The sequence below is a fragment of the Lepidochelys kempii genome, chromosome 10 (genome assembly GCF_965140285.1).
Source record: "Lepidochelys kempii isolate rLepKem1 chromosome 10, rLepKem1.hap1, whole genome shotgun sequence".
Lineage (NCBI taxonomy): Eukaryota > Metazoa > Chordata > Testudines > Cheloniidae > Lepidochelys > Lepidochelys kempii.
The window spans coordinates 1,856,939-1,878,453 of record NC_136389.1 but is presented as its reverse complement, the minus strand read 5'-3'; the positions used below and the strand labels follow the sequence as shown (position 1 = coordinate 1,878,453).

The window sequence follows — 21,515 nt, the reverse complement described above, 5'->3', positions numbered from 1 at the left end:
GCAGTTGGTGACAGAAGAGGGACAGGCGGGGCAGTTGGTGGCAGGCGAGGTAGTTGGTGGCAGAACAGGGACAGGCAGGGCAGTTGGTGACAGAAGATGGCAGTTGGTGACAGAACAGGGATAGGCAAGGCAGTTGGTGACAGGTGGGGCAGTTGGGGACAGAAGAGGGACAAGCGGGGCAGTTGGTGACAGAAGATGGCTGCTGGTGACAGGCGAGGCAGTTGGTGACAGTTGGTGACAGAAGATGGTAGTTGGTGACAGACCAGGGACAGGCAGGGCAGTTGATGGCAGAAGAGGGACAGGCGGGGCAGTTGATGGCAGAAGGTGGCAGTTGGTGAGAGAACAGGGACAGGCGGGGCAGTTGATGGAAGAAGTGGGGCAGGCAGGGCAGTTGGTGACAGAAGGTGGCAGAACAGGGACAGGCAGGGCAGTTGATGGCAGAAGAGGAACAGGCGGGGCAGTTGATGGCAGAAGGTGGCAGAAGAGGGACAGGCGGGGCAGTTGGTGACAGAACGTGGCAGTTGGTGAGAGAATAGGGACAGGCGGGGCAGTTGATGGAAGAAGTGGGGCAGGCAGGGCTGTTGGTGGCAGTTGGTCACAGAAGGTGGCAGAACAGGGACAGGCAGGGCAGCTGGTGGCAGTTGGTGACAGAAAATGGCAGTTGGTGACAGGCAGGGCAGCTGGTGGCAGAAGAGGGACAGGCAGGGCAGCTGGTGGCAGAAGATGGCAGCTGGTGACAGACCAGGGACAGGCGGGGCAGTTGGTGGCAGCTGGTGACAGAAGATGGCAGTTGGTGACAGACCAGGGACAGGCAGGGCAGCTGGTGGCAGACGGTGGCAGTTGGTGACAGGCAGGGCAGCTGGTGGCAAACCAGGGACAGGCGGGGCAGTTGGTGGCAGCTGGTGACAGAAGATGTCAGTTGGTGACAAACCAGGGACAGGCAGGGCAGTTAGTAGCAGAAGAGGGATAGGCGGGGCAGCTGGTGACAGAAGGTGGCAGTTGGTGGCAGAAGAGGGACAGGCAGGGCAGCTGGTGGCAGCTGGTGGCAGAAGAGGGACAGGCAGGGCAGCTGGTGGCAGTTGGTGGCAGAAGAGGGACAGGCGGGGCAGCTGGTGGCAGTTGGTGGCAGAAGAGGGACAGGCGGGGCAGCTGGTGGCAGTTGGTGGCAGAAGGTGGCAGTTGGTGGCAGAAGAGGGACAGGCAGGGCAGCTGGTGGCAGTTGGTGACAGAAGGTGGCAGTTGGTGGCAGAAGAGGGACAGGCAGGGCAGTTGGTGGCAGCTGGTGACAGAAGGTGGCAGTTGGTGACAGACCAGGGACAGGCGGGGCAGTTGGTGGCAGAAGAGGGACAGGCGGGGCAGTTGGTGGCAGAAGGTGGCAGTTGGTGACAGACCAGGGACAGGCGGGGCAGTTGGTGGCAGCTGGTGACAGAAGATGGCAGTTGGTGACAGACCAGGGACAGGCGGGGCAGTTGGTGGCAGAAGAGGGATAGGCGGGGCAGCTGGTGACAGAAGGTGGCAGTTGGTGGCAGAAGAGGGACAGGCAGGGCAGCTGGTGGCAGTTGGTGACAGAAGGTGGCAGTTGGTGACAGACCAGGGACAGGCGGGGCAGTTGGTGGCAGTTGGTGGCAGTTGGTGACAGACCAGGGACAGGCGGGGCAGTTGGTGGCAGAAGGTGGCAGTTGGTGACAGACCAGGGACAGGCGGGGCAGTTGGTGGCAGCTGGTGACAGAAGATGGCAGTTGGTGACAGACCAGGGACAGGCGGGGGCAGCTGGTGGCAGTTGGTGACAGAAGAGGGACAGGCAGGGCAGTTGGTGGCAGAAGGTGGCAGTTGGTGGCAGAAGAGGGACAGGCAGGGCAGCTGGTGGCAGTTGGTGACAGACCAGGGACAGGCGGGGCAGTTGGTGACAGAAGATGGAGTTGGTGACAGACCAGGGACAGGCGGGGCAGTTGGTGGCAGCTGGTGACAGAAGGTGGCAGTTGGTGACAGACCAGGGACAGGCGGGGCAGTTGGTGGCAGAAGATGGAGTTGGTGACAGACCAGGGACAGGCGGGGCAGTTGGTGGCAGCTGGTGACAGAAGGTGGCAGTTGGTGACAGACCAGGGACAGGCGGGGCAGTTGGTGGCAGAAGATGGCCTCTGGTGCCACCCTCCGCCCCCTGCCCGGCCTAGGGTCTCCCGGGCCCTGGGGCGGGGTTGCCGGGCGGGCAGGCGCTGAGGGGGCGCTAGGCAGGATCCTGCGGACGGCGCCCGTTGCGGGCCCCGGAGGGGTTTCCCGCCAGGGCCGCTGCTGTACTCGGGGCTGGGGCTGCGCAGCGAAGTGGAAGGGGACCCTGGCCGCCAGCTCTGGCCCCCGTAGCGGGCTCCGAACGTGCCGCCCCAGTAAAGATGGCGCCGGGCCGGCCCGCGCCCAACATGGCGCCGGCGGCCTCACGGCGGGCACGTGACCCGCGGTGGCCCCGCCCCCCGCCGCTCCGTGGAGTCCCGGTGAGCCCCCCCCCCCCGCCGCTCTGCTCGCCGCCCAGCGGGGACGGGAGCCGGGCTGCAGAGGCTACGGGAGGCCGCGGCCCATCGCAGCGCCCGCCGGGGATGTGCCGTGGGCTCGGGAGCCATGTCCAGGGTGGGCGGCCCCGGGCCGGCCGGCGGCCCCCCAGAGAAACGCTCCTTCAGCAAGCGGCTGTTCCGGGGCCGGGCCGGCGCGGGCTCGGCCCGCTCGCTCAGCGGCTTCATGAGCCGGGTGCTCAAGACCCTCTCCACCCTGTCGCACTACAGCAGCGAGCCCGAGGCGGCCCGCGGCCCGCAGCCCCCGCGCCTGCCCCCGCCGGCGGCGGCCCGCGGCCTGGGCAGCTGCTTCCACCCGGCCCGGCCGCCGCCGCCGCCGCCCAGCCCCGAGCCGCCGCCGCCGCCGCCGCCCCCCGAGGCGCTGGAGCCGGTGCCCGGGGTGGCCGGGCTGAAGAACCACGGGAACACGTGCTTCATGAACGCCGTCCTGCAGTGCCTCAGCAACACCGAGCTCTTCGCCGAGTACCTGGCGCTGGAGCACTACCGGGGCCAGGCGGGCGGCGAGCCGCCCCGCGCCGCGGACGCCGCCTCGCCGCCCGGCGACACCGCCCCGCCGCCGCCCAAGGGCGAGGTCACCGAGCAGCTGGCGCAGCTGGTGCGGGCGCTCTGGACGCTGGAGTACACCCCGCAGCACAGCCGCGAGTTCAAGGTGAGGCGGGGCAGCCCTGGGGGCGCGGCTGCCTTTGGGCCGGGGGCCGCTGCTGGCCCTTTCCCCGGCGCCTGCCTCTGGCCCAGGGGTGTAACCTGTGGAACACGTGCTCCGCGCCACGCCCGCCACTGAGCCGCGCAGGTGAGGGGCTGGGGTGCGAACCGGTCGGGCATGTGCCTCTGCTCCGCCCTGGGTCACCGCTCTGGCTCGCCTGCCGGCGCTGCGTTTTGCCTTCAGCAGCGCTTTCTTTGAATTGGGTCTGATTTTTATTGAACAGCTGTGCTATGGTCCCCGACACGGGCACCTGCCATTCCTTGTTCACGCCCATTAGCTGGCCCCGGGCTATGTGGAAATCTTTCACCGTTTATAATGACTAAGAGGAGAACTTGTAACTGAAAAAGCAAGAGGAAAGGCAGGTTATACAAGGTCATACTTTAGTAGGACATAGGCTGACCTAATGTTTAGCTATCTTATTTACAGGCGTGAGGGCTTTGGTATACACTAGGGCAGTGGTTTTCGAACTGTGGGTCGCAACCCAGTACTGGGTCAAGGAACATCAAGCACTGGGTCCCCGCGGCTCTCCTCAGCACTGCTGACTGGGCAGTTAAAAGGGGCATCAGCGGTGCTGCCTGGCTAAGGCAGGCTAGTTCCTACTTGTTCTCGCACTGCCCTGTGCCCTGGAAGCAGCCAACAGCAGATCTGCCCCCTAGGCGGGGCAGGCCATGGGGTTCCAGGCACTGCCCCGCCCTGAGCACTGGCGCTGCACTCCCATTGGCCGTGAACCAGCCAGTGGGAGCTGGGGTGTGTGGTCTCTGCAGGCAAGAACCATGTGGAGCCGCTTGTGGGTCTCTGCTTAGGAGCCGGACCTGCTGCTGGCCTCCTCTGGGGTACGGTGCAGTCTGTAATGCCAGGACAGGCAGGAAGCCTGCCTTAGCATCTCTGCTGTGCTGCTGCCTGGGACCAACCCTGCCTGCCAATCCCCAGCCCTGAGCCCTCCCTCCAAACCTGGAGCTGCTTTCTGCACCCCAAACCCCTCATCCCTGTCCCCACTCCTGCATCCCTTCATGTCCCCAAGCATTCCATCCCCTGCACCCCAACCCTCTGCCCCAGCCCTGAGTTGCGGGCATCAACAATTTTCTTCAATTGGGTCACCAGAAAACAAGTTTGAATACCAGTGCACTAGGGAGATTCCTTTATTGTTTCAATTAAGTGTTTTCAGGAGAAAGGAACTCTTTTTAGTGGATATTTATCTTTTTGTTCTTGGCCAGAAATGTTAATTTTGGTTCTGTTAAGAAGCTGGGACCAGATGCGTACCACTAGCTGAAGTTTAAGCAGATTCATAAGGCATATTGTACATTGGCAGTCACTAGTGACTCTCTGGGATAACCAATGCCTATGGAGAATGTTGTTTCTCACAGTTCTGAGTAAGCAAAAATGCTAGCTGTCTGTAAACAGACAAACAGCAGATTGGAGTTTTCAAAGTTTGAAACTTCTGTCATGCAAAGCAAAAAACGAAATATTGAAATCGAGCGTGAAGGTTAACTTGGCAGTGTTTGCAAACAGCTTGTTTCTTGTCTGTAGAGCAGCAGTTGCTTGTTAACCTGGCTATGCTAGCAATACACTACTTACCTTCTTAAACTAGTTTACTTTTGAGTTAGCCCTCCTCTCTCTTTACTCAGATCCAGTCTCATGTGCCAGTGGCTAACCTTGCCCTTGGGACTAGTTTGCCTGAGAACCCTTCTCTGAATAAGTTTTTAACTTATTAACATCAATACCAAACCAGGCACATAGCAAGTTAAGTGTGTACCAGACTTTGTTTTGGTGGTCTTTTCCTGTCTTAAAGCTTATTCCAAAGTCCCGTGGAACAGAATTTTGGGGTTCTTGACATGTCTGAAATACTATTTCTAAGATATGTTTCAGAGTAACAGCCGTGTTAGTCTGTATTTGCAAAAAGAAAAGGAGGACTTGGCACCTTAGAGACTAACCAATTTATTTGAGCATGAGCTTTCGTGAGCTACAGCTCGCTTCATCAGATGCATACTGTGGAAAATACAGAAGATGTTTGTTTTTATACACACAGACCATGAAAAAAAGTGAGGATGTTTTTATACACACAGACTATGAAAAAATGGGTGTTTGTAGTAATAAACACCCATTTTTTCATGGTCTGTGTGTATAAAAACATGTATCCAATGAAGTAGCTCACAAAAGCTTATGCTCAAATAAATTGGTTCATCTCTAAGGTGCCACAAGTCCTCCTTTTCTTATTTCTAGATATGTGGCCCATATGTTGCTAATTGAAAGCTGCCTGGTGGAACCAACTTGTGGCTGTGAGCAGAAGGTATACTTCAGTCGTCTGGTTCGCAAAGCTGAGCAATGAACAGTTTGTTTTGTGTAAATAGTACTTTCTCAAGTAGTCTCCTGTAACAACTGCTTGCTTTTGCCTCAGGCCACACTTTTTCTTTGCCATTTCTATTTCCGGATGTGAAAACTGGGATAGTTTTAACTTGTGGTCTAGTCAGAAGCATTATTGGGTTAGGTTACTTCTTGGTGTTCCTCGGAGAACTCTCACCCTAGATTTGGTCTACACAAGAAAAATTATTACCTGTATTACAACTGCTGCCATGAATATTGCAAGCACTGGTGTAGTCATGGCACCATGACAGGACAGAGCAGGTTTGCATGGCTGCCCTAGTAGCTTACCACTAATGCAGTGGTTCTCAACCTATTTACTACTGTGGGCCGCACATGAAGCGCTCTCTCTGTTATGTGGACGACATCCACACAATATATATAGTATTTGTGTGGCCCTGAGGATGTCACATGGGCTGCAGCTGTGTGCTGATAGGGCCACAGGTTGAGAACCACTGCATTGTTGCTGTCACATGACTTCCAATTTTTGTAGTCTAGCTGCAGGTGCTGTAGGACCTGGTGTTCATGATTCAGTGGGCACGACTTCCCAGCACGGTGCAGGAGAGTACTGTATTGATGCTGTCTTTCAGAAGGAATGCAAAGCATGGTTCTAATTTGAAACAAGCTTCTCCGTAAGGGGCCTTGTGGGATTCAACATTTGTATTTCAGCAGCTCCAGAGACCTAACTTAGCTTCTAAGTGTCTTCAAAAAAGCAGACTTGCATTTTACATGATAGTGCCACAGACTCAAGCTATAAATCAAATGAGGTGCTTTCTGGCTCATGTATCGTCACCAGTAATAAATATTCTGCAGATCAGATTCTATCCTTAGTAACTCCAGTATTTTTATTTTTAGTGTTCTATTGAAACTTGATAAACAATTCTCTTGGTTTTGTGAGAGCCCAGAAAGCATCCACCTTGCTGTTCCATTGCTGTGTGGATTCTGCAGTGTTAATGTGTTAAAATTAAAACTTGTTTTTGTCGCTCAGGTGAGCAAGTCTGACTGATTACATGCAGAAAGAAAAGGAGTACTTGTGGCACCTTAGAGACTAACCAATTTATTTGAGCAGAAAGTAGATCTGTTGAATAGTAAGATGCCATTCTTACAGAGTCACTCATTTTAAAGGGTAGATTCTTACACTCAAACCAAGTTTCTGACCACGTGAAAATATCCAATTTCACTTTTTGCAAGAGTGGAGGATTTTAATCTCCACATCTGTGCCAACTCCTGTTTTACTTGGGTGCATTCTGCCTACTTAAACATTTCTTCTGCAGTTTTAGTTTCTGCCCAAAGCTACTGTAAAGTATTGTGCTGTTAAATAGCTGTCATGTTTGCCCCAGAAGTCAGGTCACTTCTGTGGTGGTGGGGGAAGTGATCTTGTGTCTGTAGTCTTTAAAGCACTGTCGGTCCTTTGGGATGAAAGGCACCTGACAAAGCTACAGTAAGAGGTTATTCCTGGGCTAACTTTACTCCTAGCATAGTGAGAGTACAGTACTACTAAATTACCTTCTTTGAAACAATGACTCTTTGGAGCATCAAAATTCAGCGTTCCCTTGCAGGATTAAGAGACAGTGGAGACTTCATTTTGTTCATCTAAATGGTGAATTCTTTTCCTGCATGGCAGGATGAAGAGAGGATGTACTGGATTATAGCAAGAGCAGCTGGAAGTATGGTTTGTGCGTCTGATGTGGCTCTTGAAGGCACCATAGGGCTCCGTTATCCAAATGATGGTGTGACCAGTGGAGATTGCAGGTCCCAGCATGCAGTGCTGTACCTTGATCTGAGCAACTAGGTCCCATCAAGTTCCAGAATATGTAATCTTCACATGCTGCACTTTCTTACTGAAGATGAAGACAGTAATATCCTGACCCACCCGATGTATCTACTAGGTGTGCCCTCTTGATTCCTGTTAAATTGCCCATTTGGGGGTTGCACGGACACAATTTAGGCTCCCTGATCTTCTGAATTTGGGACAATGGCCAGCAATCTTGTCTGTTTCCACACAGGAAATCCACTGATGTCTTTCCATTGCAGTCCTGCTATTTCCATGTTTTTTGTTGTGGAGGTCTGTTAATTCATTTGTGAGCTGGGCCCCACTAGCTGCTGTCCCTGTCATGTTTCAGAGTAACAGCCGTGTTAGTCTGTATTCGCAAAAAGAAAAGGAGGACTTGTGGCACCTTAGAGACTAACCAATTTATTTGAGCATGAGCTTTCGTGAGCTACAGCTCACTTCATCGGATGCATACCGTGGAAACTGCAGCAGACTTTATATACACACAGAGAATATGAAACAATACCTCCTCCCACCCCACGAACTGCATATTCAGCGATTACATTGTGCATAGTTGCTGTGTGGGGTCCTCATGTGAGTGAACACTTGAGTTTTCAATACTGAGTATCGTGCTGGGCTGTATAAGCACTTGAAGAACAGAGCCCTTGAACTGCAGGAATAATGAAACCATTTCTAGACATGCTTGGGGACACAGATACTTCAAATCATTTTTTTTCTGATAGTGTCTGGAGTGTGCAAAGTGCTTCCTGAATAGAGAAAGGACAGTCTTGTCCCAAGGAGTCCACAGTCTAAAAACTAGTCTTTGAATGGATCATATAAACTGTTACCAATTACTCCTTCGACTGCCATGATCAAATAATCAGTTGAACTTGCATTTGGAAATTTATAAATGACTTCAGATTGCAGAGGAGTTTACATTGCAGTGACAAAATGGCGATGGAAGTGTGGGAAGGGAACATCTACTACTCTTGTGCTTGTACAATGCATCCATGAGGTCTCACTTGTTTAGTCTTTAAGCACTACCATCATGTTCATGATTAATAACAATGATACCTAGATAGAAATAACTCCTGCCTTCAAAAGGTTTTAGTAGAACTCTTTTCTTCTGCATTCCCATTCCTCTCAAAAACCCCACAACTGCTAGGTGAACACCTCTTTCTAGGCATTCGTTATATGCCTCTCTCGCATACCATCTTTTGAGTCACCTGAGGAGCCTTCTGGATGATCTGTCAAGCAACATATCATGGGGAATGCTGTTGAGGGATTGTCTGAATGAAGTCAGTAAAATGGAGTGTAAATCTAAGCTCACTAGCTGTCCGTGTGAACCCTGCTGCAATGCACTAAAAGGTCCCTAGCATGCTTTGATATACTCCTGTTTATCCTATTCAGAGGGGCCACACGGACAATAGATTCACACCCTAACTTACTGGTTTCACAGTAGCAGCCGTGTTAGTCCGTATCCGCAAAAAGAAAAGCTCACGAAAGCTTATGCTCAAATAAATGGGTTAGTCTCTAAGGTGCCACAAGTCCTCCTTTTCTTTTTGCAGATACAGACTAACATGGCTGCTACTCTGAAACCATTCATTTAGCTCTCGCTTTTAAATGGAAAAATTCAAGTTCTACTTTTTCCCATACTTTACAGTCCCCGCCTTAGCCACACAAGAGTATTTACTTATACCTTTAAAGAGGCATTGTGCAAATCTGTCAGTTAGCAAATAATCCCATTAAACACAGGATTTAACGGCAGGCTCAGGATGGTTACACTTCAGGACAGAGAATGCAAAAAGTAAATTCACTAGAAACAGCTTGCCCCTTGTAAAGAGGCAGCCTAGCTAGCACGTGACAGAGTGTAATCATCAAATCACTTTGTATCTGGTATAAACCTGCTTGCTCACTCCTTGCAGATGTGAAGATGGACCATAGCTCACGAAAGCTTATGCTCAGATAAATTTGTTAGTCTCTAAGGTGCCACAAGTACTCCTTTTCTTTTAGCTAAACGAATGTTATCCTGTTATCAGAAGCAACACACTGTTTCCTAATTCTATCCTTTCCTTATGACAGGTTTCAGAGTAACAGCCGTGTTAGTCTGTATTCGCAAAAAGAAAAGGAGTACTTGTGGCACCTTAGAGACTAACCAATTTATTAGAGCATAAGCTTTTGTGAGCTACAGCTCACTTCCTCAGATGCATATCGTGGAAACTGCGATATGCATCTGAGGAAGTGAGCTGTAGCTCACGAAAGCTTATGCTCTAATAAATTGGTTAGTCTCTAAGGTGCCACAAGTACTCCTTTTCTTTTTATCCTTTCCTTAGTCAGTCTTTAATATGTTTGTTGAAGTTTGAAGGTATCTAGAGGAGAGCAATATTGCACCCCATCCTAATAACTTCGTGTGCAGACTTTTTGGAAGCCCTAAAAGCTTGTTACCAGAAAATAATTACCCAAAGGTAAAGTTCCTATAACTGTTAGTGTAGCAGCCAGCATGCTGTGGAAATTCCAGTCCCCTCTGCTCTGTGACTTGGGATGGAGCTGGACAGTTGCTGGACAAACACAATTTTCCCTTCTCTCTGTGGAGTAAGTTGGGATGGGGAGAAAATGCTGATCTGCCTGGGTTGTTGACTCCTACTGTCACTTGCACCCCTGCTGACTCTTGTCTCCTCCTTGGTCCTTGAGTGTCTCTTCTATCTGCTTGCCCTTACGACTTGTCCTCTGAGAGAGGGCACTCCCTCTGAACCCTTATTGACAGGCACCTCAGAGTGGATGAAGGCTCCAAACACCCTTTATCCTTCACTATGTTTCTGTAGCGGTTAAGGTGTGTTCTTCCCGTTCAGTTTGCCTGTGAGAAATTGCCTAACCCATGGTCCATGAATCACATAATCGTATTTTTTTTAAAAATCCAGAAAATCCGGTTAAGACAGAGAGTTTGTAGAACATACCTCTCGTGGTAACTCTGTGGAGCTTGCTGTAGCTAGTTCTGTAGTGAAAAGATAATGTTTATAGAGCTAGAATCACTATCCACTCTTTGGTCAGATGTGCCATGTTTTGTGAGTGTCCCAGGATCTCTCCAGTCTCCTAGGACCTGTTTTATTTTTAAATAAAGCCCTGGATTTATGTCCTGGCCTTTGATAAAGGGGGTGTCCAAAGCTCATTATACACTAATAAAACTGCTTACCCAGTTCCACTGGATTATCGTTGTTCCAGACCGATGCTTTGTGTGTAATCCATTGCGGGTAGATCCACTGATGGTGTCTGCAACCAATTCCAACTTTTAAGGTAAGGCTCCATTGTGGGAAGATGATGTTTGGAGTTACTCATTAAGCTCTCTGATAGAAGTGGAACTGTCCTGTAACTGATGAATGCTGTGTGTTGATCTGATTGATGAGATGTTTATTGCATAAATATATTGGTTTGGTTTAGTTAGGGTGTGTGACCAGGGTCCCAGGGGAGCCAACTGAGGTCACTCAATAAGGGTGAACTCCAAAGAATGGGGCAGACAATCCCCAAAGCTGGTGGATATTCCAATACTTAAATTTACCTCCAGCACAAAACAGACTTCTCTAATACCTCACTGGTTCCTCAGAAGCCAGCAACACAGTTTCCTTAAAGCCACCCGGCCTCAGGCCTCCACCCAGACACCCAAGTCAAATATGAGGAGGATTACTGGAAATCTTCTTCATCACATAAAGTTCTACCAATCCCAAAGGCTCAGACACATTACCTCCCAGGTTAATGAATATTCTAGATCTTACCCAAATACATGCTTACAGCCAATTCTTATTAACTAAACTAATATTTATTTAAAAAAAGAGGGAGTATTGGTTAAAAGATCAGTATACATACAGACATGAGTACAATTCTTGAGACTGATTCATAGCAGAGATGGTGAGCTTTGTAGTTGCAAAGAGTTCTTTCAGAATTAGTCATGGGTTATAGTCCAATAATTATATTCGGGGTAATTCCAGGTTAGGGCTGGAGATCTCAATCTTGGGCTTAAGCTTCCCCTGCATGAAGCATCAAGCAGATCTGAGATAAAATGGATTGAGACCCAAGGCATCTTTATACAGTTCGGAGTCCTTTGGCGAACAATAGGCAGTCACGGATACTTTGATTTCCTAAGAATCACCGGTGATTAGCTACCCAATTTAACACAAGGCAATTTATCCATTAGGCAGTCTATCACAAACTTTAAAGAGACACATACACAATGACATTATTGCACCCAAGATTAATCTAAATGTTAATATTCCCTTTTGATCTCTGAATCAATAGCTATAGTGACAGAAACTGTGTGTTTACATGGCTTGCATTTAACAAGATATGAGTACATACATACAATTAATATCACCTCTAATTTCTAACAATACATGTTTGCATTTCAAAGTTCTAGACCATCTACCATGGAATGGCCCTAATGACCATTTACATACTGTTCTACCATCTCCCTAATGGTTGATTCTGGGTCAATTATCCTGCAAGCTGCTTAACCCTTTCTGGCCACGTGTCACATTTTGTATAAGATTCGTTGCAATTATCTAACAGTGGTAGCAGCAATGATTTGCATGGTCATATTTTAATTAGATAGCATCACAGGGGGCTGTATGAAAAAATAAGCTGGAAGAGAAAAAGCAGCAAATTATCTTGAAGAGAAGGTACTTTCCAGTCCTAAATTTTAATAAGCCTAGCTCAAGATAAGCCACTTCTCAGCGAACAGCTGATTTGTTGAGAGACAGTGCTCCGACCGGAGGGAGCCAGAAGCTCAAAAGGACTGTAGCAATGTAAAAAGGGACTCTCTCTGCCTGTTGAGAGGGGGGAGTTGCTTGGGGAACTAGATTAAGATACAGATACCAGCTGGAGGTGTCTGAAGAGGGTAGGCCTATCTAGGTTACCATTGGGGATGGTAAACCACTAGATAAGATAGACATACAAGTATATTGTTCTAAAATCCTTTTTCTCTAAGTGCTTTGTTCCTACTAAACAATAAACAACATAGCAATGCTTTGGTTTTGAGGAAGCTGTTTGGTATATGTAGTGACCACTGGTCCAGAATTCCTCAAGGGAAGAACCTAGTCAGACCTGCTTGATAACTGTGATTGGTGCAGTGGGTCCTGGGCTACAGCATGCTGGGTAAGAGTGGGAGAATTATGGAATTCTGTCCCAGGAGAGGTAAAGGCATGGGGCCTGACTGGGGAGGAGGGCTCTCCCGGAGACCAGAAAGGGGGCAGAGATGCAGTGAGGCATGCAGCTGAGATAATCTCCTCCCAGATTGCGAACTCCTGCCCAGCAGATGGATTCTAGCCTGCCAGGGGACTCGACATTTTTGTCTGCGTTTAGAACTATAGAATCGCTTTAACTTGTTCTTATTGTAATTGTACTCTGTTAAATCTCTCTTTGCCAGACACTAGCCCTTCTCCCGAGTTTTCACATGGTCTCTGGCTTTTTAGAAAAACGACTTGATGGCAGCTCTTCCTCTCCTCTGACGTCTTGATACTTGCATCTGTGTGTTTGTATGGTAGCTTCTCGGCACTAGCTTTGGGAGAATAGCACTATGTAATGGAGCTGGGCAGGGTTGGAGGGGGAGATTCTGCGGAAGAAGCACTGTTGAATGTAGAGGTGGCGCGTGTTCCAGCTCTCTGCTTGGGGGGACTCTGCTTCCTGTGGCTCTTGTGCCCTGACACAATGCAACGACCACCTGGCTGTTCGGCTTTTTTTCTGCCTAATGAGAGCAGCAGCTCTGCTAACTAGTGCCAATTTCGCAGCCTCTGCTTCCTTCTCCTCTTGGTAATGTTGTGGGATTGGCAACACGCAATTGCTGGGTAAGCTTGCCATTTCTTCCTCTGAACAGCTTTGGGCTCTAACACACACACAACAATCTGTGCCAGAGAGATTTTTAAAGCTGCTTAAAGGATCTCGATGTCCAATTTCCATTAAAAGCAGTGAGAATTAGGGTTTGAAAATCCCACTTTCAGCACTCTCCAAACTCCCCTAACTGGCCTTCCTTGGGCTCTTGTTCTCCTTCTCATGGGGCTTCTCCTGGGAACAATATTATATATTCTCTTTTGAACTTTACATACTAACTGCCCGTCAACTCAGGACCTGAGTACATAGGCTGTAAAGCATCCTTAGTTGGCTAGAGCATGTTGATGGTGATGCTTTACATTCTACGAGTTGAGGACTGCTTTTTTTTTTTTTTTTTTTTGGTAACTTTGCCTTAAAGGAGCATTTGTATTTTGTAAATTTTGACATTTTGATCCTGAGCTGAATTCTTAGCAGAGCTGATGGATAACTGCCAGGAGTGCTATAAATTTGATCACTATGCTATATTGACAAAACTGCACCCATTCTATTGTTCGTGTAATTTATAATACTTAGTATTTGTATAGAAATAAATCCTAGGGTTTCAAGATGCACATGCTTTGGGGACATTCTTGATGTAAGCACCAGTACCATGAGAAGCAATCTTGTAAATATTGTGGAGATGCTGAAGTCTCAGAACCGGATGTAGTTAATTGTTCTGCAAAATTTAGCAATCCACAGTCCTGGGAAAACCAAGTGCAGGGTAGTGTTGGGTGCATTAGAAATACCGTACATAGACATCACTGTGGAACTGACTGCACAAATTAGGGATGGTGGTAGCTAAAGGTCAGGATGAGTGTTGAATATTTAGAATATCAGGCACTTTAATTGGCTTTAATGAATGTTACTGCTTCTGCGCCTTGGACAGAGGTAGCATCTCATGCTGGATGGGGTTAGCGCACAATCATTGGTTTAGATATTGTAAGTGTCACATGTTTGAAAAGGTGGAGAATCTAAAGCATCTATGTGGGGGAAAGAGCAATCCATCCTCAAAGGCTTTACTTCTGGGGATGCGCGCCTGTATGTGGGGGAGTAGAAACATAGGAATTTTACTGCTAGAAGAGTTGCCCATACTCCACAACAGCATTTGTGTGCAATCCAGGGACAGTAGTAAAGCAAAATGTTCTGTGGACAAATGTGTTCAAAGTGCATGTGGTATGAACAATGAAATCCTTATATAAATAAAACCTCTGAGAGAGGAATGCTTCTTGTGTAACAGGGAAATTTCTTACCAGTTAGTACAAGTTCGTTATGTTCTGTATCAGTTTAGGTCAAGTCTGTACAAATGGTGAAATGTTGAGCAAATCTAGGGATGAAGGAATAAATTGATCCAATATATGTATTTGAATATCATCACTATGGTATGAAGCAGTGCTTTCCTAAGACCACTGACATGTTTCCAGGAATGGGTTATTGCCTTCCACTGCTGACTGTTGACAACTCCCACTATGGTATGAGCTTGCTATGTGAAGTCCTAGTAGAAATAATAAAATATTTCTGGTTTCAATCTGCTTAAATAAGAGCTAGCTCTGTTGCAATAGACCAGAGGTTCTTAAACTGTGGTCCGCGGACCACCAATGGCACACAAGCTAAATTCAGGTGGTCTGCGGATAGTTCCCTCTAAGGTGCGTGCCTGAGCGGCCGCACATGAGAGAGTGATGGGCCACCCACCTAATTAGTGGAGCCACACAGGCGTGGCTCCACTAATTAGGTGCCTGGACCCTGGAGAAGACACACTTGTAAGATAAGGTAGTGGCCTTGGGGAGTAGGTGGGAGGGGGCAGTGGGGTGAGGAGGGATTGAGGGAATTTGGGACATGCAGCGCTGTGGAGGCCAGAGAAAGAGGCGACTTTCCCCAGCTCCAGGGCTGCGGCTGCTGGAGAGTCACTCTCCTCCTTCCCAGCTCCAGTTAGGGGGCTGCTGGGGCGGGGGAGAGAGGGCACATCCGTTGCATTAGAAAGGTAAGACTACTGATATTAAAATCTGAGTTGTGTGCTTTCATTTGTAGACAAAAAAAAGTTAATTAAGGTTTTTTTTTATATAGCGCTTTTATCCAAAGTGCTTTACAATAGTTACCTAACAGTACAAACAACAATTGGAAAGATCATTAAGTGGTCCGCCGAGGCTCTTAGCAATTTTCAAGTGGTCCGCGAAAAAAAAGTTTGCAAACGGCTGCAATAGACAATTGAACTACGTCCTGCGTAAAGGCAGTTCTTTTAATACAGATTGGTTATATGTCTTTTATCCAAACGTTAACACATGCTGCCTTGTGATCACTGACTTCTATAGGGACAGTAAAGCTCAGTTTCTTTGTAAGTTGGATAAACATTGGACTCTGGTCATTCATCTGTTAATTCTGCTTCTGACCTTTAAAAAGGTGACTCTTAATGAGTGCTTAAGTCCATTGCTATGGATCCTACTTTCCTGGTAGATGGAGAGAAGTTAGAAATTCCCAGTCTGCTGCCTGGCCTGGGCTGCCTGGCCCATGCTGACCTTCTGGGCAGAACTTTTGCCCTACACATGCAGTCATTTGGGCCATGAGCTTCTTAGCTTCCATCCCATGCATTAGACTAAAAGATAGTCCTTTTAGGAAACCAGTTCATTATTATACGGGCAATGGGATCCCCCTTCAGGTCAGAGTTTAATATCTTGTACCCTGCACGTTCAGCATAGTGGTCAGTTCTTTTTATTCTGTGCAAAAGGTCAGTTGCATGTTTGTTTTAAAATAGTTGTATATGAAACAGTATAGGAGGACTTGTGGCACCTTAGAGACTAACCAATTTATTTGAGCATAAGCTTTCGTGAGCTACAGCTCACTTCATCGGATGCATTCAGTGGAAAATACAGTGGGGAGATTTATATACATAGAGAATATGAAACAATGGGTGTTACCATACACACTGTAACGAGAGTGATCACTTAAGGTGAGCTATTACCAGCAGGAGAGTTGGGGGGGAGAAAACCTTTTGTAGTGATAATCGAGGTGGGCCATTTCCAGCAGTTGACAAGAACGTCTGAGGAACAAAAAGAAAAGGAGTACTTGTGGCACCTTAGAGACTAACCAATTTATTTGAGCATGAGCTTTCGTGAGCTACAGCTCACTTCATCGGTGAGCTGTAGCTCACGAAAGCTCATGCTCAAATAAATTGGTTAGTCTCTAAGGTGCCACAAGTACTCCTTTTCTTTTTGCGAATACAGACTAACACAGCTGTTACTCTGAAGTCTGAGGAACAGTGGGGGGTGGAATAAACATGGGGAAATAGTTTTACTTTGTATAATGACCCATCCACTCCCAGTCTCTATTAAAGCCTAAGTCAATTGTATCCAGTTTGCAATTTGAATTAATTTGCATACTGGATACAATTAACTTAGGCTTGAATAGAGACTGGGAGTGGATGGGTCATTATACAAAGTAAAACTATTTCCCCCTGTTTATTCCCCCCCACCCCCATCCCCCACAAAAGCTTATGCTCAAATAAATTTATTAGTCTCTAAGGTGCCACAAGTCCTCCTTTTTCTTTTTGCGAATACAGACTAACACGGCTGCTACTCTGAAACATGAAACAGTATGTGGTTCTAACCTTGGCTCCAGGCCCACCATTTTCCTGTTCTATGGATAGTTCTTCTTGTGAAAGAAGCAACTCAATGCACCGTTTAAAACTTGTTTCGGGAGCATTTCCCAGTTGATCATGTTTAGTGGAGTTTGCAGTGAGGCAGTAATGTGTTTATGGAGCGCGCTCCACTCAGCAAGTGATCACTCCAGCCTGTCCGTTCTGCTTCAGCGCGAGGGGATGGGGTGCAGGCTTGAACCCAGTCACGTCATGTTTGCCTTTTTCAGCCAATTTCACGTGTTGGTAGCGCTAGTGTAGACTGCTGGGTGTTTGGCACTGTGCTTCTCTAGGCTGGCGTAGATCTAGGCAAGGTGACTTGAAACGCCGTTGCCCCATCTTTGCTACCACTGGTAGAGATGTAATGATGGGAGACTTCCAAAAAAAGGTTAGTATAGATGTGGTGAATTGAGTGCTAATCCCACAGCTGCTCTGTTAGTTGGTATCATTGTCAGGTGCCTTTTCTTACTAAAATTGAACAGAAGGTTTTTAAACTTTACTTTAAAACAATTGAAGCACTTCTGGCATGTTATCGGGAGTAAATGTGACCTGCTATTCGCTAAAGTCTCTGATAGTCTTCCCAAGTTAATTTTTTTTGTTTAATCATCAATAAAATCTGAGCTTTGCTTTTACTACTTGTCTGTAGTTGCTACTAGAAGACCCCAAACATATTTCAAAATGCTAGTCAGTGTTTGCTGCCTTTTTGCTCTGACCTTGAGGCGGGCTCACTGAGATTAGGTCGTCATCAGGCTGCTGCTTTGATCTGTCAAGTTTAGTGGTTTGTTGGCAATTTGAGTGGGTTAGGCTGTGAGTGGTAAAGGAGAAGGAAGTTAGAAACAGAAAGCAAATTTCAATGTTGAACAGTCAGGAGAAGCTGCCTCCATTGTAAAGCCAGGTCTGCAGTAAGGAAGAAGAGTGGCAATGAGGCCTGACATTTTTAGAAGGGAAAGGAAACAAACACAAGGAGGGGTAAGCAACTTTACAGTTGTAGCTGTATGTTGCTTTGCCAGATAGCCCTAAAAGCTTTTTCTAATGAGGTGTGTGATCTCAGAGGTGGCTGGGCACTGTAACTTATGTCACAATTTTTATCATACAGCCAAAGCATAAGCAGCAAAAACATCTAAGCTGCCCCTTTTAGTCACCCACTGGGACATGATAAAATAAGTGAGTGACTTGTTCCAATGAGACTGAAATTAATCCATATGTCCTAACCCTTCATTTGCAGCCTAGCATTTATAAATGAGTGTGCTTGCCACGGAATTGAGCCTATTCAAAGTCCCATTTGAAATTTGGCCTTTAAGAATAGTTAGTGACATCTGATCATTTTGGATGTGACTGACATGACAGTTAAGTTCTCACATTTTACAGCACATGAAATGTGCTAGGAGCTTTACAGAAGAAATAAAAGCAAGGTCCCTGCCCCAGTGGGTTTACAATCTAATTTGAGATATGAGGCAAAAAGGTGGGAAGGAAAACTGCAAAGGGAATTGACTTGCTTAAGATTGCACAGCAGGTCAGTGGCGGGGAACTAAGGTCTCCTGAGTCCCAATCCTGTGCCCTGTCTCTGCATTTTAACTACATTTTGAATCCTGCTCATGTGAAAACAGCATCCCATCCCTTGGTATTTTGCCCAGTAGCATTGAGACCCAGGTCTAGCTATATCGATTGATTCACTGAATGTTTATATTTTTAATAGCAGGGTTGTCTGTACAGTACCATCCCCAATTGCTGCGTGACCAAAGGAGTGGGTTATTTTACTGGAAGGCTTATGATTATGGTGTCCCTGACAAATTGTTTTTTCTTCAACAAAATTAGAGAAAACTAGAAATAGGATCATTAAAGTTTAAAACTAGAGGAATGGGGCTAACTGCTAGTGTTTTGCCAGGCTGCTGGCATAGGGAAAGCTGGGCAGTGTTCATTGATCTATGAATTTGTATGAAACATGGGGTAGGAATCCACTGTGCTGCTTCTTAATATGCTCAGTTTCTATTGAGGCTGTGATTTTCTTTAGGGAAAAGCAAATTACCACACTTGTCTCTCTGAAGAAGGCGAGTGCTCTGGTGTTGAACAGAACATAGCAGCAGCTTCGGGAGGGGGAGGGGCTGCCAGAGAGGCTTCCGCTTTCCTCTTTGGAATGCCATGCTTAGCTGTGTTTGGCAACAAGACTGATTAAGCAATTTTGGATAAGGTTAAAGAGCCTTAACGCTTCTCCTAGCAATTTCATATGCAGTAAGACGGTAAAGCCTGATTGATCTTCATGATGGCCAATTGATGGCTGTATTTCTTTCTTAAATTCTGAAAGACTGAATTTACTACGAGGCTGTAAAATCTCTCACAAAGGAAAAGGGTTCAGTTTATCAAAGTTATAAGCACCTTATTTTTAGTACCAGGGTAGCATGACAGTCAAACATGCTTGGGAGGCTAGTGGTGAGCTCAGTGCATTGTCAGCTTAATGTCCATCTGAGACAGAGCAGGGAGCTTTTAAACAGCCATTGAGATGTTGTTTGCATGTGGCTTATTCCTCTCCATCTACACAATAATAATGGATGGCTTACTGTTTGTCTGGCCAGATGGCATTACTTTATGTGCGAAGGCTAGGAAGGTTAACTGTAGTACATACAGGTTTCAGAGTAACAGCCGTGTTAGTCTGTATTCGCAAAAAGAAAAGGAGGACTTGTGGCACCTTAGAGACTAACCAATTTATTAGAGCATAAGCTTTCGTGAGCTACAGCTCACTTCCTCAGATGCATATCGTGGAAACTGCAGCAGGCTTTATATATACACAGAGAATATGAAACAATACCTATTCCCACCCCACTGTCCTGCTGGTAATAGCTTATCTAAAGTGATTTCCAGCACAAATCCAGGTTTTCTCACCCTCCACCCCCCCACACAAATTCACTCTCCTGCTGGTGATAGCCCATCCAAAGTGACAACTCTTTACACAATGTGCATGACAATCAAGCTGAGCTATTTCCTGCATAAATCCAGGTTCTCACATCCCCCCCACCCCCATACACACACAAACTCACTCTCCTGCTGGTAATAGCTCATCCAAACTGACCACTCTTCAAGTTAAAATCCAAGTTAAACCAGAACATCTGGGGGGGGGGGGTAGGAAAAAACAAGAGGAAACAGGCTACCTTGCATAATGACTTAGCCACTCCAAGTCTCTATTTAAGCCTAAATTAATAGTATCCAATTTGCAAATGAATTCCAATTCAGCAGTTTCTCGCTGGAGTCTGGATTTGAAGTGTTTTTGTTTTAAGATAGTGACCTTCATGTCTGTGATCGCGTGACCAGAGAGATTGAAGTGTTCTCCGACTGGTTTATGAATGTTATAATTCTTGACATCTGATTTGTGTCCATTTATTCTTTTACGTAGAGACTGTCCAGTTTGACCAATGTACATGGCAGAGGGGCATTGCTGGCATATGATGGCATATATCACATTGGTGGATGTGCAGGTGAACGAGCCTCTGATAGTGTGGCTGATGTGATTAGGCCCTGTGATGGTGTCCCCTGAATAGATATGTGGGCACAGTTGGCAACGGGCTTTGTTGCAAGGATAAGTTCCTGGGTTAGTGGTTCTGTTGTGTGGTATGTGGTTGTTGGTGAGTATTTGCTTCAGGTTGTGGGGCTGTCTGTAGGCAAGGACTGGCCTGTCTCCCAAGATTTGTGAGAGTGTTGGGTCATCCTTTAGGATAGGTTGTAGATCCTTAATAATGCGTTGGAGGGGTTTTAGTTGGGGGCTGAAGGTGTACATACAAATACTCAGCCGTGAGAGAGCCCTATAAAACCTGGAGCAAAACTTCACCAGGAGCCATAAAACTGGGTGTTTCTCTGTGGACTAAGTATATAAAAGCTTTCTTGAAATGTCTACCTTTTGAGATAGGAGGTGGCTTTTTCTATTCACTGGGATACAACAGTCATTGAGAGGTACTGTTTTGAAATACAAATGTGCCATTTCAAAGGACTGTCCTTCTGACTCATCTTAAACTAGAGTAGAAATCATGATGAAGTGAATTTGTGCCACAGTCTTCCGACTGGCTGATCTTTCTTGTTAGTCCCCATGTTCCAGAATGTTCACCACCAAGAAGCCAAAAAGCCCTGTGGAGAGACCTCTTTCTCCCAATGGCTTTAGTAGCCATGTGACTGTGTGCTAACCCCCCCTTGCCACTTAGCCCTTTGTAGGTCTAGGATTAGGACTTTTGGGAGGGTTAGTGAGAGGATTATTTTGGCTATCCCCCCTCTCCCTTCCCCAGATCCCTCCCCCATATCTGATCCTTCTTAAATTGAAGGGCGAGTTGATGGTGACCTAAGGTCTGCTGTATCCTCTGCTGCAGGAGATGTGGCACTTGTGCTTGAGCCCGTGCCTGGTTGCCACCATCTAATACTTGTTTGAGGAATGACTCTCCAGATCAGCTGGAAATCTGGGGGATGCTAAGCCTCCCTCTGTCTGGGGAGTTGTTTGTGACCGATTGCACCCCCATATTCACACCCTGCACCCCAGTGTAATTATCTTTGTACAGAATATGCCTTGGGAGGTATCATTTGAAAACTAATAACTCACTGGTCAATAATATCATGGAGCAGTGTGCATAGCAACATTATATGTAAAGTTATGAATTCCCCCCTAGGACA

At 47.1% G+C, this 21,515-nt stretch overlaps 1 protein-coding gene across 2 annotated transcripts in view; it reads left to right on the top strand.

Annotated features, from left to right (window-relative positions):
- The first annotated feature begins 2,509 nt into the window (after nucleotides 1-2,509).
- Nucleotides 2,510-21,515, top strand: part of USP31 (ubiquitin specific peptidase 31) — a 67,853-nt gene continuing 48,847 nt past the window's right edge. For both annotated transcript variants that reach the window (XM_073361599.2, XM_073361598.2), the window contains exon 1: nucleotides 2,510-3,210. In XM_073361599.2, the coding sequence (XP_073217700.2) occupies nucleotides 2,611-3,210 (600 nt within the window). In that variant the 5' untranslated portion in view covers nucleotides 2,510-2,610. The remainder of the gene's footprint in view (nucleotides 3,211-21,515) is intronic.